Source organism: Balaenoptera musculus, chromosome 20 (genome assembly GCF_009873245.2).
Source record: "Balaenoptera musculus isolate JJ_BM4_2016_0621 chromosome 20, mBalMus1.pri.v3, whole genome shotgun sequence".
NCBI lineage: Eukaryota > Metazoa > Chordata > Mammalia > Artiodactyla > Balaenopteridae > Balaenoptera > Balaenoptera musculus.
The window spans coordinates 17,282,434-17,300,403 of NC_045804.1; the positions used below are offsets into that span (position 1 = coordinate 17,282,434).

The 17,970-nt window shown below is 51.0% G+C and overlaps 1 protein-coding gene across 5 annotated transcripts in view; it reads left to right on the forward strand.

Annotated features, from left to right (window-relative positions):
- GOSR2 (golgi SNAP receptor complex member 2) overlaps positions 1-17,970 on the forward strand; it is a 40,049-nt gene that overhangs the window by 17,603 nt on the left and 4,476 nt on the right. For 4 of the 5 annotated variants that reach the window (XM_036836697.1, XM_036836698.1, XM_036836701.1 and 1 more), the window contains one exon: positions 60-2,896. In XM_036836697.1, the coding sequence (XP_036692592.1) occupies positions 60-221 (162 nt within the window). In that variant the 3' untranslated portion in view covers positions 222-2,896. Of the gene's footprint in view, positions 1-59; positions 2,897-17,970 lie in introns of those variants that run through there. The other variant, XR_005017776.1, reaches the window with a different exon arrangement.

Here is a 17,970-nt window from a genome sequence, read left to right on the forward strand (position 1 = left end):
ACCCATCCTTGGCAGAAGGAGTTGATCTTTGTTTTTCTTCCTCTTCTTGTCTGTCCCAGGGGACCCAGAAGAAGATCCTCGACATTGCCAACATGCTCGGCTTGTCCAACACAGTGATGCGGCTCATCGAGAAGCGAGCTTTCCAGGACAAGTACTTCATGATCGCTGGGATGCTGCTCACCTGTGTGGTCATGTTCCTCGTGGTGCAGTACCTGACCTGAGCCAGCCAGGCCCTGTGGCTGAACAGTGGTCCCGCGGCGTGGCAGTGTGTGTGAGTGTGAGTGTGCAGAGAGAGGGAGCCCCAGAGGCTGCCTTCTGAAATGTGTGCCCATCTTAACTGTGAAGACCACTCGGAAGTAATTGTGACCTGTAACCTGGTGGGAGTTTCAAACCTCTGTCTTTTGTGACATCTTGGAGGGGAAACTCGTGCTACCAAGATGTGGTGCTTAGGAAATGAACGAAGTGTCTGTTCTCTCTCATGCTCACTCTCACTCTCACTCTCACTGGGGGAGGAAGTGATGCAAGGGTGAGGGAGGACCAGGGAGAGGGGAGGAAGAGAATGGCCTTGGTGGTTTTTGTCCTCATAGCTGATGTGCACCCGGGAAGGCTTTCACGGTGAGCTTGCAGACAGGACTGTCCACTCTTTGCCATCCACTGGCCTTTCTGGCTCCTAGTAGGTAGTCTAGAGCAGAAGCAAAGAGAGGAGGGGAAAGAGGCCTTCTTTTCCTGCACCCACTGCAGTAGGTGGGTTCACATGCTCTTGCTACTAGCCACCTTCCCCCACACCCCTCCAAAAAATAATGACATGCCAATGACTGACTGCTAATACTTGTCATCCTTCCCCGGAAGCAGCTACCTAGAGGAAACGGAGGCATTGGCGCTGTTGCTGATAGCAAGATTTTCCACATCACAGTTGTTGGGTGTTTCTCCTTTCTAAAGTAAGGCCAGTGTTAACTCCCTGGGAGTGGTCAGTCTTGAAACTGAAGACCCTAGTCACCGATTTTTTTCCCAGTAGTTAATGGTTGGCTTTTAAGACTGCAGCCTGGCACCCGTGCCCAGGCTTTGGTGGGTGTTTGCCCCTTATCAAGTAGCTGTGAGCAAAGGTTAGTGATTTGTCTTTTAAAGGTTTATCCCCAGTTTTAGTATCTCTAATTAAGAATTGGCTCTCTTCCCTTCCTTGAAATATATTAGCAACTGCCAGCCAAGCCTCCATTCTGCCCAGCCAGTGTGGGCACATGCCACCCTAGAGGCGTCTCTGGTGTGTATGTCCTTGTAAGACTCTGTTTTCAGGGACCAGGACTTTTTTCCTTCTCGGACCAACCCTAGTTTAAGGCTGTACCGGTACCCGGCGTATTGTGGAATTTATTGTAAAGCCAATCTGTTCAAAGAGACTAATCACTGAAAGTACCAGAAAGACCTGGTTAGCCTATTTTTTCATCTGTCACAGGGTCTACCAGCCCTAGGCTCAGTATGGCAAGACATAAATAACACTCAGAGTTTCCCAGAGGAACTGTAAACCTGGTCAGTATTAACCCCACCTTTGACTGTCTTGCCCTACTTACTTCCTGTCTTTGTTTCTTGTCATTTGGACTATCTTCTGTCATCTTTCTCTTTTCTGTGTGTTTTCTCTTCCACCTCCCTTCTTTACCACCACCCCCCCCCCCACCTGTTTCTATAGCAGTATTGATCTTTGTAGGCACATCTGTGGCATAGATCCCTTTTGGGGAAATGTTTCTTAATTGTCACAGATTTTTAACATGAGTTTCCTGGGTACTGATTTCACACTTTTGGTAGGATCTCTATTGCTCTTACTTGTCTGGGCTAAACAGGGGCCCTGGGTTTCCAAGGAAAGGGGAATCTTTGATCCCTTCATAAAAGGATTGAGGGCCCTGCCAGAGTGAAAACATTGGCCTGATGGATGGACAGAGGGGTGGAAGCATCTTCAGACCTAGCTCTGACTTTGGGGAGGCCCAGTTGGAAATTTCCATCATACGCAGCACCCCTGTCATTCCAGGGACACAGCACAGGTCTCTTAGCAGTCCATGAAATGGGTTTTTAAACTGCACAGACTTGGCTCTGAGCCTGGGCACCTGAGGATCTCCCCAGACAGTGCGCTTTGGAAGAAGATGTACAAGGAGCAGCTAAGCCATTTGGACTTGAACTCTGGGGAGGCAGAAGCTCCCCCCACCCTCTGCCCTCTGTTGGCTGATGTGACACCTATTTGTAATGTACACCAGTCTGTTTCCACACTTGCCTTTCTAGTGATTGTTGGCCTCGACCAACCAGAAGTAAGGCCTTCCTTCGTGCTGCACCTTCAGAGCCATTCTCCCTACTTTGTAATAAAAATCGAGGGGGCAGTTTGTGGGTCTTCACCACCCGGAGCTAAGGAACAGCAGCCACAGTATGTCTGGAGACCCTGGGGCACCTCGTGTCATCGTGTGCTTGCCCTTCCCTGTCGCACATCGGCTTTCAATGCTCTGTGAGAAACACACTTTGTCTCCACAGTCCTCAGAGTATCGGGCAGGGTCCCCAGGCCAGGGAAGGAGCACCCTCTGGTGGAGTTGGGGGGAATTCTCAGGTGCAAGAATCTCCAGGAGCCGCCTCTGCGACCTTGTACAGGATTTTGGTGTACCTATTGTGGTTTAAGACAGGTGGGTTGTCAAGGAACTTGGAATATCTTCATTCCGTGGATGTGTACTCCAGGTGTGATCACCTTAAGAAAAGCCGAACTCCACGACCAAGTAAGTCGGAGAGTCTTGATTTTATAGAAAGCTTCGCTGCTGGGATTTTTCCTGTCCTTTGCCCTGATTAACTTAAATGGGTTTGATTTGCAAATTTGGCTTTACACTCATTGTTTTTGAAACACATCAGTTGAATAAAGTTGCTGTTTATTTTATTTAGAAAATTACATTTTGTAAAGGAATTTGACATTCATCGTCATAACTAATGACCCTTTTTTTCTCTCAGGCCAGAGATTCTGAAACACTGTTCCAAGACCAGGGGTGGGTTGGCTGCCTCAGCAGTAGCTGGGAAACTTTTTAAAAATTATGGATTCCTCCGGCCTACCCCAGACCTTCTGAATTAGAATATTTTTTAAGTCTCTAAGGTAATTCTGATGTGTGTCTTTTTTAAATTTATTTATTTATTTTCCAAATTTATTTAGGTATTTTATTTTTGGCTGAGTTGGGTCTTTGTTGCTACGCGCGGGCTTTCTCTAGTTGCGGCGAGTGGGGGCTGCTCTTCGTTGCGGTGCGCGGGCTTCTCGTTGCGGTGGCTTCTCTTGTTGCGGAGCACGGGTTCTAGGCATGCGGACTTCAGTAGTTGTGGCTCGTGGGCTCAGTAGTTGTGGCTCGCAGGCTGTAGAGTGCAGGCTCAGTAGTTGTGGCGCATGGGCTTAGTTACTCCGCGGCATGTGGGATCTTCCCGGACCAGGGCTCGAACCCGTGTCCCCTGCGTTGGCAGGCAGATTCTTAACCACTGCGCCACCAGGGAAGCAGTAGACAGAGGCTTTTGTTTTAATCAAAGACTATAGCATTTGAAAACATGCTGAACTAAGCATATATGAGTGAAGAGCAAAACTTACCAAGTCCAAAATAAAGTCTTAATTTGTTTATATCTTATTCCAGGAAAGATTTGAGGAGACTTAGAGGAAATAACTAAGACAGTGAAATATAAAGAAGTGAGAACCAAGAACAAGTCAGTAGAATGTCAGTGCCAAGAAAAAGACACATGCAAGTCATGAAGCCCCACAAAAACACTCTGGGGAATCCCTGATTAGGCCTGGAGCCAAGGCAAAGAGAGAGAAGCATGATATGTCACTGTCTGTTGAAGGGTAGGATGTCATATTTGCTCAGAGAAGAGCCCAGACCTTGACTACTGCTAGCTTGCCTGTGGCCCTTACTGGAAGTCAGGCATGGTTAGTTTCACGGGTCTTCCCTCTAATCGTCACAAACCCTCTGAGTTAGGTTATGTGTCATTTCCTTTGTGCAGATGAAGGGACGGAGCTTTGGTGACTTTTCTCAAGGCCCCACAGGGAGTCCTGGAGGAACCAACCCCTTCTCTGTCCGGCTTCATAGCCCAAGCTCATAAACACTGCACCCGTGCTTGGGACGAGATGCAGGAGACCAAGGCAGCTTTCTGGGATTGGGTAAAGGGCTGTAACGCATTTGGTGCACCTTACATGGCAGGTTCTCTGCTCTGAAGTATTTTCCTTATTTGAAGGGGGAGAGAGAATTTGAGGAGGAGCTTCTGGAGTGGAGAATGGGAGGTGTACTCAGATCTTGCCACTAGGGAGCGACATAACCCTTTCTGGCTGGTCTGCCCAGAACTCGGCTCTGCCTTAGGCCTGGTGTACTTGGAAGAGGAGGAAACATCCTGATTTTAAGCAGATTTAGTTTGCTTCCTTTTAATAATATATTTTTTCCCAAATTTATTTATTTATTTATTTATGTCTGTGTTAGGTCTTCGTTTCTGTGCGAGGGCTTCCTCTAGTTGTGGCAAGCGGGGACCACTCTTCATCGCGGTGCGCGGGCCTGTCACTGTCACGGCCTCTCCCGTTGCGGAGCACAGGCTCCAGTCGCGCAGGCTCAGTAGTTGTGGCTCACGGGCCCAATTGCTCCACGGCATGTGGGATCTTCCCAGACCAGGGCTCGAACCCGTGTCCCCTGCATTGGCAGGCAGATTCTCAACCACTGCGCCACCAGGGAAGCCCCAGTTTGCTTCCTTTTAGATCCAGAAATTCCCTGCCGAGTAGCGGCTTCGGGCTGTCCCCTGGAGCTCTCAGGGTATGGCCCAAAATGCCTTCCGAAATCCTAGTTCGTTGTAGTGTCTAGGGCTCCCCTCCCCTTTCAGTCTTTCCCTCAGCACACGGGCATATTGCAGACAAGGGTGGAAAGTGGTCCCCGGTGTGGTGTCAGTTCCTTCTCCCCTCTTTGTGTCCTTTCATGTCATGTGACACATGGGAGAGGAGGGAAGTGGGATGGCGGTGAGGGGACTCTGCAGGTCCTTGGCCCGCTCAGGTGCAGTTGGTAAGCCCCCCACCATAGAACCACCTCGATGAGCAGGCCCCCCTCATCCCCACATCCCGCTAGCAGAGGGCTCCCAACCTTGGCTCCACATCGGGATTCCCTCCAGAGCTTTTAAACATACCTGTGTGTGGGTCTTAACCCTGATCCATTCTGATTTAATTGGCTTGGGTTGCAGCCTGGCTATGGGGAGTTTTAAGGGTTGCCCAGGCAGTTGTAATGTGTAGACAGGGGTGAGAGAGACTGGTCTAGCACACGAGGTTTCTACCCAAGGCAAGGCGGGGGACCGCTTCCCCAGACCAGCCGGGGATGGGGTAGAAGCTTACTTCTCCCATGTGGTTTGGGAAGGGGCCAGATCCCTCCCGGCCTGCGGACCCCCTCATTGACTGATTCCTCTGTGTCTGCTGAGGACAGTACCTTAGTGTGACAGGCCAGCCTGTCACTGCCCCCTCCAGTGGACCTCCTGGCCCTCCCTACCATCCCTGCCTGGTTCTCCATCCTCTCTGGACTGGTTGGCCTTCTGGGAACATGCCATGCCCTTTTGTACATCTGCATCTTTGTTTCCACCCCCAACATACCTCCAGCGCCACATAGTCCCTGGGGAATGGTAGTTGTTGAGGTGTCCTCACTGCAGGGACCTTTCTTGTGCATCCTGTGCACACAGTAGGCGCTCCACAGGTACTGGGTCATGGCCTGTAGGAGGGCACTTGAGGAGCCCGGCCCAGGCAGCTGACAGACTACTGAGAATGGAGGCCATGGACCAGCTGCGCTGCTGTGACTAGGCCAGGAGGAAGCCGGAAGGGTCAAGGCCACTGGTGGCACTGGCCTTGTGCTTGTAGGCCCTCAACAGCAGCGATGGTCAATGTGAAAGCAGGCGAGGCACGGGAGGGAAAATGTGCCAACCAGCACTGTTTGGAGAGAGACAAGGGGGCAACTAATTCGTTCTGGCTTCGAGGCTGAAAGTCCTGAATCCTGGTGACCTCCTCAGGCTGGAGTAAACCAGGGTGGCTGGTCACCCTGTGGACACTAAAGTCTGTGACTGATTTAGGGCACCCAGGAAGAGGGGACTGTGGCTGTGGAGGCTGTCTCCCTGGCCTAGCAGTTCTGTTGGTGGCGTCTCCCCAGCCCCTCCTCCTGGAGAGCTGACATAGACTTGCCCAGGCCCAGCAGGGAAGCCTTCCACCTCCTCAGCCTTGGGTACCCAGCTACCAGAGCCTTGGCATATGCCCAGCACCATGTTAGCTGTTTCAGGGCAGACAGAGGGGTTGGGAGCAGCCTCTGCCTCTGCGACGAGGCAGCAGTAAAAGCCCTGAATCTAGGATGCAGACGCCTGGTCTCAAGTTGCAGCCCTGCTGGCAGCAGCCCCATGGCAGGCACCTCTCTGAACCTAAGCTCTCTCTTAGAATGGGAGTAACACCTGTCTTTGTCCCTTCCCAGGGTGGACATGGGGCCCAAATAACCTAGTGTTTGTAGCAGACTCCAGAGGTCTGAAGCAGTGCTTCTCAGCCTAGGCCACTTACGGGGGAGCTTTAAAAAGTCTTGATTCTGGATCTTGCCCCCAGAGGATCTGAGCTACTTGATCAGGGGTGTGGCCTGGATTTCAGGATTTTTTTTTTTTTAACCTTCCAAGAGATTCTCACATGCAGCCAAGGTTGAGAACCTCTGCTCTAAATGCCTTCCAGATGTGATAGGTTATTCCTGTTTAACTGGAAAGGCAGGAACTGGTCGCATGAAACAAGCAGAGTTCAAAGTAACATGCAGAACCTCCCAAGGTGGAGGGACAGCAGTTCAGAGTGGCTGTCTCAGTGGGGCGTTAACTAGGAAGGGCTTTCTGGGAGAGAGCGAGGTGATGGCTGCGGGATGCCTGAAGGAGAGGAAGAGTCGTGGGAGAAGTTGAAGGGGAGGGGGCTGGCATGGCGGAGTTAACAAGCTCTAATCAGCCTCTAAGTGTCAAAGGCGGCGAGGGAGAGCCGCTGGGAGGGCTGACTGCCATCGTCTGCTTGGCTCCCAGCTTCCTCGCACCAGCTCACAGCCCATCCGAGAAGTGGTTGGTGCTCAGAGGCTCAAGAAGCCTGAAATGGAGCTGAAGCCTTGGTGGGCTGTCGCTCATCAGGGGCGAGCAGGTGTGGGCTGTGCAGGAGACGGTTCCACTCCCCCTTCCCCTTTCCAGCCTGGGCCATGGCCCCCCATTCTTTCAACCAAGACATCTGGGGCAGGGCCTAGCCTCTGGCTCTGCTCACCTCCTGGCACCTGTCGGCATGCTCTGCTAAGAGTTCCTCATGCTAGGGCCTGGGCAGGGACAGGGGCAAGGGGTCGGAGAGCTGGGACCTCTGTAGGAGCAGAGAATAATCATCGCTGTCCCTTGGACCTCTCCATGTTGTTGTGAATATCAGAAGCTAAAATTCTGAACGCTGCTGGGTGTTGTCTGAGTTCTCGTTGCTGTATGCACGAGTGGGCGCAAAGTCAGCGTCCAGGAAACCACTTCTTTCTTCTCCCTCCTTCAGCGCTGTGGCAGGGAGCAGCCTCTCTTACCTCGGCCCACAGGCCTTGGGAGACCCTTGGCAGGCAGCCCCCGGGGCAGAATTCCAGACTGGGAACCTTGGCCACCTCCTCGAATGAGAAAACATCTTGAAACAAATTTTCTGAGATCATCCATTGGGAGGGAACAGCGCTCAATTAAAGATGTAGAAGGGCTGGGGTATTCACTTAAGGAAAAAAAAAGCTCACCCCTAGTATTGTACCCTTTTAACATAGGAAGTCGATTTAGTAATTACAGGAGATGTCACAGGGCAGGGTAGATACCCAAGATGAGAGCTTATCCAGATGGGGGCGGGAGTGGTGTTGGAGTGTTTTCTGGGGGAGGGAGGACAGGGGCCGGGTGGAGAATAGGTCAGTGGCCGAGGATGGTACTGACTGACGTCCTCGGAGGGCATCCCTCCCTGGGGAGGGGTGCTACTTTGAAGGGGAGGAGTATGAGCTCAGTTCTCAGCTGGCTGGGTTTCAGAGCGACCTGTGGAAAGAGTGGGAAAGTATTGGGTAGGAAGCTGGAGCTGGGGGTGGAGGAAGGCCCTGCTGTGAATGCAGATGTAAGGATCCTTAGTTGTTGTCCTGAAACCGGAGCAGTGGGAAGGATCCCTGTGCACGCCCTGAGCTCTGTGGACTCAGGAAGGAGGAGGGGGGACGCTCCTAAGCCAGCCTCGCCATGAGGGTCTGGGTTAAAGCCTGCTCTCTGGTGTAAGTGTACAGGAGGGAGGGTTTGCTGGGGCTCCGGGTAGCCAGTCTTTCTCAGGAGCACCCGGGTCTGGACGCCTCAGACATGGAGCAACCAGCAAACGGGCACAGGTTGTGGAGGCAGTGGCTGGCACTGCCGCATACCCTGAGAGCTCACCACAGCTCATTTGTGACATGCTGATGAGACTTGGTGGAGAAGCTGTTAGTCTAACATGTGGTGTGGACAAGCTCAGCTCTCCTGGGAGGACCTGGCCACCAAGGACCTTGACGTGATCTTGTGAGATGCAGCTAGCACGACGAGGGTGGTGGGATGGTATTTGTGATGGGGTTGGCAGACATGGCTTAGAATCTTGACTTTACCACTTCTTAGCAAGATAACCTTGGGTTTAATTGTCCAAACCTGTTTCCTCATCTGTGTGATGGGAATAATAATAGCTACCTCATAAGGGTGGCTTATGTGCCCACATTTGAGGTCTTGGCAGTCAATGGAAGTGATTTGTTAAGAGGCAGAAGAGTTTAAGTGGTTGGAATCAAGCAGGCCTGGGTATGCAGCCCATCTCTGTCATTATTGTGTTACCTCAAGCAAGTCATATCACCTATCCCAAGACTCTGCTCTCTTATAGGGATAAATTACGCCCATCCCAAAGGGAGGCTGGGAGCCAGTGAACACTGCAGTGTATATAAAGTGCTTCTGGACAGCCTGGGACATAAGAAGATGGTAGCCGAAGGTTTTTTTTTCTTGTTAATTAGCACTGTATAAGACCTAGGTCTGGTCCATTCTTGTTCAGCTCATGTGGCTGTTAGTCAAGGACCCGATATCCCTAAAAAAACTACAGGAGACATTCACAGTGAGACTTCATTTGTGAACAGGTATGATGTCGTGGATATAATATTGCATTTGGCATCGGAAGATCTGAATTCAAATCCCTGCTTTATTACTTATTCTCACTTGCTTACTCTCTCTTTCTCTCAGCCTCAGTGTCCTCAGGTATGAAATGGGGATGGTAATAATGACCTACCTCACAAAACTGTGGTGAGGACAAAGCGATCAATTGCGTGGACCAACGCTCTGGGCTGCAAGCACCAGCAACTCCAAGTAGCTTAAAGAACCGATGGAGCTGAAGTCGGCTGCAGGGTTGGTTGATTCAGGGCTCAGTGATGTCATCCAGGGCAGGCTTGGGACTGCCTAGGTTCCCTGAGAGCAGGGGAACTCTGGGGAGAGGATGTAGGAGAGGTGAGAGCGATGATTGAAAGGTTAGACTAGAATTGTCACCTGCTGAAGGTCAGTCATTCAGGAAATACTAATTGGGCACCCACTATGTATCATCATGGGGCTGGGCCTTGTAGTACAAACGTGATTCACGAGGTCCCACCTGCATTAGTTTTGCATAACATGTCACCACAAAACATAGGGGCTTAAGATAGCAATACTCCACTGTTACATCTCACCGTTTCTAAAGATCTGGAACTAGGACAGGGCTGGGATGGCTCATCTCTGCTCCATAATGTCTGGGGCTTCAGCTGGAAGATTCCAGGGCTGGGGATGGAAATCATCTGAAGGTTCACTCACATAGGTGCTTGATGTCCGCTGAGCTCCTTGGCTGGACCTGTCCGCTAGAACACCTGCTCGAGGCATCTCCATGCAGCCAGGGCTTCCTCACAGCATGATGGCTAGGTTCCAAGAGTGAGCAACCCAAGGGAAGGAGCCTGGGGGGAGCTGTATCCTGTTTATGCCCAAGCCTCAGAAGTCACACGGCATCAGTTCTGCCATACTCCTTGGTCTGTGGCAGTCACAAGCCCCCCACTCCCTTTCGGAGGGAAGAATGTCAGTCACGGGAGCATGCGGGGGCAGCTGGGAGCTTCAGGAACGTCTGTCTGCATGCTCAGACACCCCCAAGCTCAGGAGCAGGATGGCCCCGAGCAGCAAAGGCCAGCGGGGTTGGGGGCTGCCGCAGCATCTTACCTGTCTCAGAACCTGCTCAGCAGCAGCCTGAGAAGAGCCGGGACTGGTCTCTGTGGGGGACACCCTGTGCCCTGGTGGGGTAGTGCAGTGGGCTGAGACATGGGGCTGATGAGATCAAAACTGTCAGGTTCCAAATCCCAGAAGAGAGGAAAAGTGGAGCTGGAAGGGGTCTTAGGGACCTTCCGGAAGAGTGACTTGCTAGGGATCACTCAGCCAGTTGGTAATAACAGATCTGAAATCAGAATGGAGGTCCCCTACTCCCAGTCCAGTGCTTCTGCCATTTCACCCCTGCCATGGGCATTCTCACCTTGCCAGCTTGTCCTAATCCTAGTCTGTGGCCCTCGCGTGAGCTACAGTCCCATTGCCTGGCACTGTACCATACTCTTGCCTGGCACAGCTAACTCAGGGTGTCAGGAGCCATGCCAAGTCTTTTCTGATTAGGGGGTATCTCCCCAGGCCCCTCAGATATTGACGTGACCTGGCACGCACATTGCCAGATTGTGATGTGCCTAAGAGAATGCAGACAGAGGTGGACAGAGCCCACGAACATGGCTGAAACGGCGCTTCCAGAGGTGCCCGCTTGCCGCCCACAGTGAAAGCCTGGTGGTGGGTGGCATTCTCCCCTCGGGTTACCCATTGGACCATGTTTCATCCTCCCAGAGTCAGTCTCCATGGAAACAGCAAGTTCCTTTCCCATCATTTTCATCCTTAAAGATTCCCACCAGAGCTGTCTGTGCCTGGGCTCCTCGCCCAGCTGCTGCATCAGCCGGCTCCAGATCCCAGGTTTAATGGTGAATTGTCAAGCTGCCAGGTAGAGCCGCCTGGGATGTGTCTGATAACTGGCATAGCCCTTAAAAACGACCATATAATCACTTCTTAACTGGGTTAGGAACTTGCTCCCTGTGGCTCCCTCTTGCTCCCATGTCAGAGCCACCTCCCTTCTCTCCCCTGCAACTTGGCATTGGAGGTCTTCCCTGTACCCCTCTGCCCCACCTCCCAGGCCAAGATAATTCTTTTTTTTTTTAACTTATTTTTGGCTGCGTTAGGTCTTCGTTGCTGCATGCAGGCTTTCTCTAGTTGCGGCGAGCGGGAGCTACTCTTCGTTGCAGTGCCCGGGCTTCTCATTGCGGTGGCTTCTCTTGTTGTGGAGCATGGGCTGTAGGTGCGCGGGCTTCAGTAGTTGTGGCACACGGGCCCTAGAGCGCACGGCTTCAGTAGTTGCAGCACGTGAGCTCAGTAGTTGTGGCTCGTGGGCTCTAGAGCGCAGGCTTAATAGTTGTGGCGCACGGGCTTAGTTGCTCCGCAGCATGTGGGATCTTCCCGGACCAGGGATCAAACCCGCGTCCCCTGCATTGGCAGGCGGATTCTCAACCACTGCTGCACCAAAGCCAGACACTGACCCAGGTGGGAAAGGGAAGCCTCCAGTTTTCTGGGGACCAGGTACACTCAGGGAGGAACCCCACCCTCACAGCCGCAGGGTGGGCTGTCCACTCCTCCTCCCCTCTCTCTCCCAGCCAGCCCTGTTCCCGGCCTCTGTGTAGCGCTTCTCCCTCTGGGCTTTTGCCTCCCTGCTCCTCCTCTCTAGCCATCACCTCTTTCACACTCCAACTCCAAGTTCACTCCCACCAGGATGTCTTCCTTTCTAAACCATTTTTCTCAGTGCGGCTCTATTTGGTTCCTGCAGTATAACTTTGTATATATTGTGTCAGGGAGAGAAGGAGATTCCTGAAGCTATTTTTCTTCTTAAAGCTATTTTTTTTTTCCGGTATATTTTCTTTCTGTACTGGAGAATTCTTGTCGTGGGCGTATGTTGTTTATCTGCCCAGCATCCCCTCTTTGGACTACAAGCCGTTATCCCCTTCTGCCGGTAACATAATCTCTCCTTCCTATGGAAAAATCTATTCCATGGGATTCAGCTAGGGCTGCCTTCTTCAACAGGGGGAAGCCCTTGAAGCAAACCTGGCCAATCAGAGGACTCTATCAGTAGGCCCTAGTGGTTGGTTCAGGGATGACCACATGACCATGCAGAGCCAATAAGAATCTTCCTTGGTATTCCTATAGACAGTGTTGGCTACCCCGCCAATGTCCTTTCTCCCTTTGGTTCTCACTAACAAAACCCTAATTTTATTGGAAGCCCAGTTGAAAATGCCTCTGCAGGCTTTCTTGCAGTGGGAGTAGTTATGTCACCCAGTTCTGGTCAACAGGATGTGGGGAGAAGTTGCTGGAAGGGACTTCTGGGAAAGTTTCAGAAGGAACAGACTCAGACTGGCATGGCCCCTTTAGTACTAATTCTAACTGATGACTGCCTCAGTGAGAGCAAGACATCTTAACCTGGAGCTTTCGTTCCAGCCATGTGGAGAGGCTGCCTGAGAATGAAGCCCTCTAAGAGGAAAACACAGCCAAGAGATGGAGAGGGAGGGAGGGAGAGAGGAGAAAAGAGAGGGGGGAGGGAGGGAGAGAGAGAGGGAACAATATCAGTTAAGCCCCTGGGTTGAGCCATGCCCTCAAAACTTCCCGATTTAGGGAGCCAGTAAATCCCTTTCCTACTTAATCTGGTTTATACTGGGTTTCTGTGTCTTTCATTGAAGGCTCAGAAGGAAACCCTCTACAAGACCAAAGCCATGCCTTTGTCTGTCTCTGTTCTCTCCTCCCAAGCTATTTACATTATAAGATGCTAGATGCAAAGCTGGCACACAGTAAATATTAACTCAAATAGACCTTGAGCCCCCCAAATTTTTGTCTTGACAGGAGTCAAAGTGGAGCTTGGAAGGACTTGATTTCTGAACCAGACTCATTAAGGAATACACTCATAAATTCTCTGTGGACGTCTCAGGCCAAGCACACCTCCGATGCAGTGCATGGCTTGGAATCCCTTCTGTTCACCAAACCATTCCTTCAGCGCTCACCTCCTCCAGGTAGCCTTCCAAACCAGGTCTTAACTTCATCACCATTCCTCCCTTTGTGACTCCTTGCTTTTGCTAACACTTTGGTCCAGCTGTACTTGGTTAGATGTATTATTTGAGCGTAGCTCTGTGTGTGTCATCCCTCTCACCTCACCCCTGGCCAACTGACTAAAGAGCTTTTTGGAACAGGGGGTGTGTCTCCACCATCAGTCTAGGAACCTTCTGGGGGTGGGGACTCTAACTCCCCTATTTGATTGGGGATCCAGATGCTGCCTCTCCTCACATCAGACGAGGCACTGCGCAATCTAGAATCATCTCTCCATGCCTCATGAAGCCTCATCAGCAAGGCAAGAAAATACGGTCTGACCTACAACCCTGTAGAAATGGAGAGTGGGAGGAAGAGGGGTAAGAGTGACCCTCCTCACTCGCAGGAGGGTCCATCTTAACCTTCAGGGGAAAACTGATGAAAAGCCCATAAGATTAGTCCTGGATCAGAATGTTATTCAGCAGCTCCGGCAATATTCTAACTCAGCTCCTGTTCCCTCCTGTGTAGCAGCGTAAACAGAAACCTCCCCACACAAGGCAAGAATTCTGCCTTACAAGCCTTCTTGCTTCCCTTGTTCCTTGTCTGTTGGGTAACAATGAATCCTTTATTGGGAAGCTTGTCAAATCTGCGTAGACACCGAGGGGGTGGCCATATGTTTTGTGTCTCGTGGCTCCTGTTGGATGGCAGCCCTGGAGTAGCCTGTGTAGCTGACAGTGCTGGTGGGACACAATACCACCCTCCCGCTCTCGTCAACACGCTACCCTGTCTTTGTACCTCCTGCCCCGGTTCCAACACTCAAGCCTTTTCCACAGCAGCTGTGCCGTGAGCCATTGTGGAGGAAGGATGCTAATGTAAATTCTCGAAGAAGGTGATGGATTCCCAGCAAGGGGCAGAGAAAGTCATTCGGGGAGGACAGAGCCTGAGTAAAGCCAGTCTGAGCAGGGTGGGTGAGGCTGCTCTTGGAGAGCTGACTTGGAAGTACAGAGGGCAGGGAGCCAAGGTGAGGAGGGGTAAGGTGGAGAGGGCATGAAGGGCTGGTTCGTTTGGTGGGAGAGGAAGGAATTGATGAAAGCCCTTGAATGCAAGTTGAGTCTGTATCTGGTAGAAAAAGCAATGGGGAGATGAGGCCAGATCTTGGATAGGAAAGAGACGTAATAAAAATAGTGCGAGTGATCCAGTCATCTGCATGTGGGAGGCTGAGTGCTCGGGGAAACGGAGGCGAGGTGCTAAGCCTGGATTCTGCGGCAGGATTGGTGTGCCTGGTGATGATTATGGAAGTGGGTTGGAGCTGGGGTCTAGGTGAGTGACTCCTCATCTTTTAGACAGGCTTCATCTCTTGGAGGAAGGTTCTGGGAGCTCTGGCTTAATTCCCCAAGGGGATGATGGTTCCAGGAATGTGGGCTACTGCTTTGGGGATCTGTTGCTGCCAAAAGTCAGTGGATCTGGGTGATCCCATTCAACCCATGGAGAGCAGGTCTCCTTGTCCTCAGCTGCACCTGGCTGAGCTCTGCCAGAGGTGTGTGTAACCTTAGAAGTCACGAAGCATTCTGAAAGTGTTTCCATTCCCACGAGGGATAAACACATAGAACAAGAGGAATCATTCTTACTGAAGCCACTGAAGTATGTACTTAAGGATCAATAAGATTACTCTTACAGATCTATGCTTATTCAACATTCATGCAAGAAATAGTGATTAAGTGTCTGTTATATACAGGCACATTGCTAAATACTGTATATGTAACTATGAGTAAGACTGACATGGGCCCTCGCCTGTCAAGCATTTTGTAATTTATAGAAATAGGTGTCTCTGAACTTGTCCAGGACCTTCTTTCCATTGGCAGCAACTGGTCAGAGACCTTGATGAAGACAGAAATGGGATGCAGGCTGCCAAGAAGCTTGGGCCCAGGTAAACCAACTTGCATGGCAAGGGCACGCCTTCAGCCTCCCCATTTTACCCGCATTCATATCACACACCAAATAAGGAGAAAGATGGGACACATTTGCACAATAACTCAAGACAGGGTCTCCATGGCAACAATTACCCAAAAATCTACTCCTGACAGTCGCAACAGCAGGAGCTAGCAAAGAAGACTCTGGGGGTGGGAGATGTGCGTGGGGACTCAGAGGATGGCTTCCTTTTATTCTTAAACTGAAGGAAGTGCTGGTGGCAGGAGCCAAGGCATCTCAGAGCCTGACTAAGCCAAGAACCATTGGAAGGGGGAGGTGGAAGGAGACTTAAAGATGAGCTACTCTGAGGCCTAGCTGCAGAACACTCCAGGAGGATGTGCCAGCTCAGGGGCGAGGACTGGGCCATCAGGGCATCGTCCTTCCCACCACCCACTTCCGGTGCACAAGAGTTCTCCCTGCCTCCAGAGGTCGTGGGACGGGGACAAGGGGTGGACCCAACTTCCTGGGAAGTCAGGGGCTCTGGGGAGTTTGAGTCTGCCTGAAGACTGAGTCCAGTCCATGAAAACCCCACACGTGGACACGGGTTGAGAGAACATGGGCTCTAGCCCACTCCATCCCCCAACTTGCTGTATGACCTCTCAGTTTCCCCAACAGTGAAATGTACAACCTACCTACCTTGAAGAACTAGTACAAGGCTGAATGAGTAGTGTGAAATGGGAAATGCTTTACCAAAGCAAATTCCAATGCAAAGACAAGAGGTCTCCATGTGTCCAGGCAGGACAACTTGACAAAATTAGGTGTGCCCAAGGCTCTCCTCCACAGGCAGAACATCCTAGGACAAGTGAGTCAGTGTCAGGAGTGCAAGGGGAGACCTAAGTGAGGCCAGAGAGCAGTACCAGGGAGCTAGTGGGAAGGTGGGGGCAGAGGGTGCCTTAGCAGCAGAAGCAGCATCTGCTTCCTACCAGCAGACAGATGGACAGACTGACTGAGAGCAGTCAGCAAAGTGCATGACCTCCAGTCTTTAAATTTTTAAGAAGAGGTTTGGCTCAAAAGGAAAAGTATTCTGCTTTCTTTTTTGGAAAAACCTAAATCTACCACTACCACCCCACCCCGACTTCTAAGTTTACTTCTCTTTGTCTGGTAGTGCTCAAGAGCCACTGACTATTTTTCAGATCCTGTAGATCACGACCACACTTAGGTCCCCCATTGCATTCCTGACACTGCATTAAAAACCCTGGAGAAATGAGAAGTTCTCCATCTTTCTTTGGGGAACTAAGAAAAAAGGCAAGTTGACTCTATCTCTAGAGCAAAGAAGGCTCTGCTGCATTTGGAAATAAAACTTCTCTACCAACCCCCACAGGTAGCAATCCCTTTACACTGAATTATGGTGAGAAGGGATTAAGCTAGAGTATTTCCTGAACACTTTTTTTGTTCCAGGCTCTCTCCTTTGCCCTCCCACTCTCCACCCCCAAAACTTTTCTCCTCCCTTTTTATCTCTCTAACCACGGAAAGTCCTTCCATCCCTGGGGGTCCCCAGAAGCCAATCCTCGCACCCTGGAGCTGACTTCCCTCCCTCACCTTCTGGACTGCGCAGGGAAGAGAGAGATGCAAGAGAGGGGCCATCTGAGGAAGGTTGGCTGGGCCCTCAGGCAGGACCTCACAGGGTGGACTTCAGAGCGACCATCATGGTCCAGGCTTCAGTAGGGTCCAGAAGTTGGGCCAGGACCCTCAAAAGTGGCCAGCCTCTCTGGACTGACCAAACTCAATGATGAGCAACCAGAACACCACTTCCTAAACTCAGGATGGAAGGGATGGAGGCTGCCTTTTCAGTCACTGGACTACCCATGCTCACTATTCTGGGGACTCCTTTCTTGGAGTCAGGAGACCAGGGAAGCCAAAATAAAGATCAGAAAGCCACTTGGAGAACAGAGAGCCAGAGCAAGAAGGCAATAGACCTGAGTGATGCAAAACCCAGACCAGAGTGAGTCACCTCTTCATTCACTATTATATCATCCACTCAATGGACATCTGTGGCGTCCCTGCCATGCAGGTGCTAGCTAGGTACTGGGGACACAGTAGCGGTGGTGGGGGTGGCAGTGGTTGGGGGAGGTATGGAACTCTGTGAGAGACTCTGTTAAGAGAATGAAAAGGCATAGGCTGGGAAAAAATATTCACGAATCACAATCGGCCAAAAGACTTGTATCCAAACTATACAGAAGTCAACAATCAGAAACTAACAATCCAACTTTTTTTTTTTTTTAATTTATTTTTGGCTGCGTTGTGTCTTTGTTGCGGTGCGCGGGCTTCTCATTGCGGTGGCTTCTCTTGTTGCGGAGCACGGGCTCTAGGTGTGCGGGCTTAGTAGCTGTGGCTCGCGGGCTGTAGAGCGCAGGCTCAGTAGTTGTGGCTCACGGGCTTAGTTGCTCCGCGGCATGTGGGATCTTCCCTGACCAGGGCTCGAACCTGTGTCCCCTGCATTGGCAGGTGGATTCTTAACCACTGCGCCACCAGGGAAGCCCAATCCAACTTTAAAAATGAGCAAAAGACACTTCACTCAAGAAGACATGCAGATGACAGATGAGCCCATGAAAAGATTTTCAACACCACCATTCATTAGAAAATACAAATTTAACTCAATGAGATATTGCTACACACATACTAGAAAGACACATGTACATATAAATAAAATACAAAAAATAATAATAACCCTGACATTACCAAGTGGTGGTGAGGGTGCAGAGCAACTAAAACATTTGCATATTGCTGACGGGAACGCAAAATGTGACATCCACTGTGGAAAACAGTTTGGCAGTTTCTTGTAGAGTTAAGTATATACTTTCTGTAGGATGCAACAATCCCCCTTCTAGGTATTTACCCAAGAGAAATGAAAAGTTT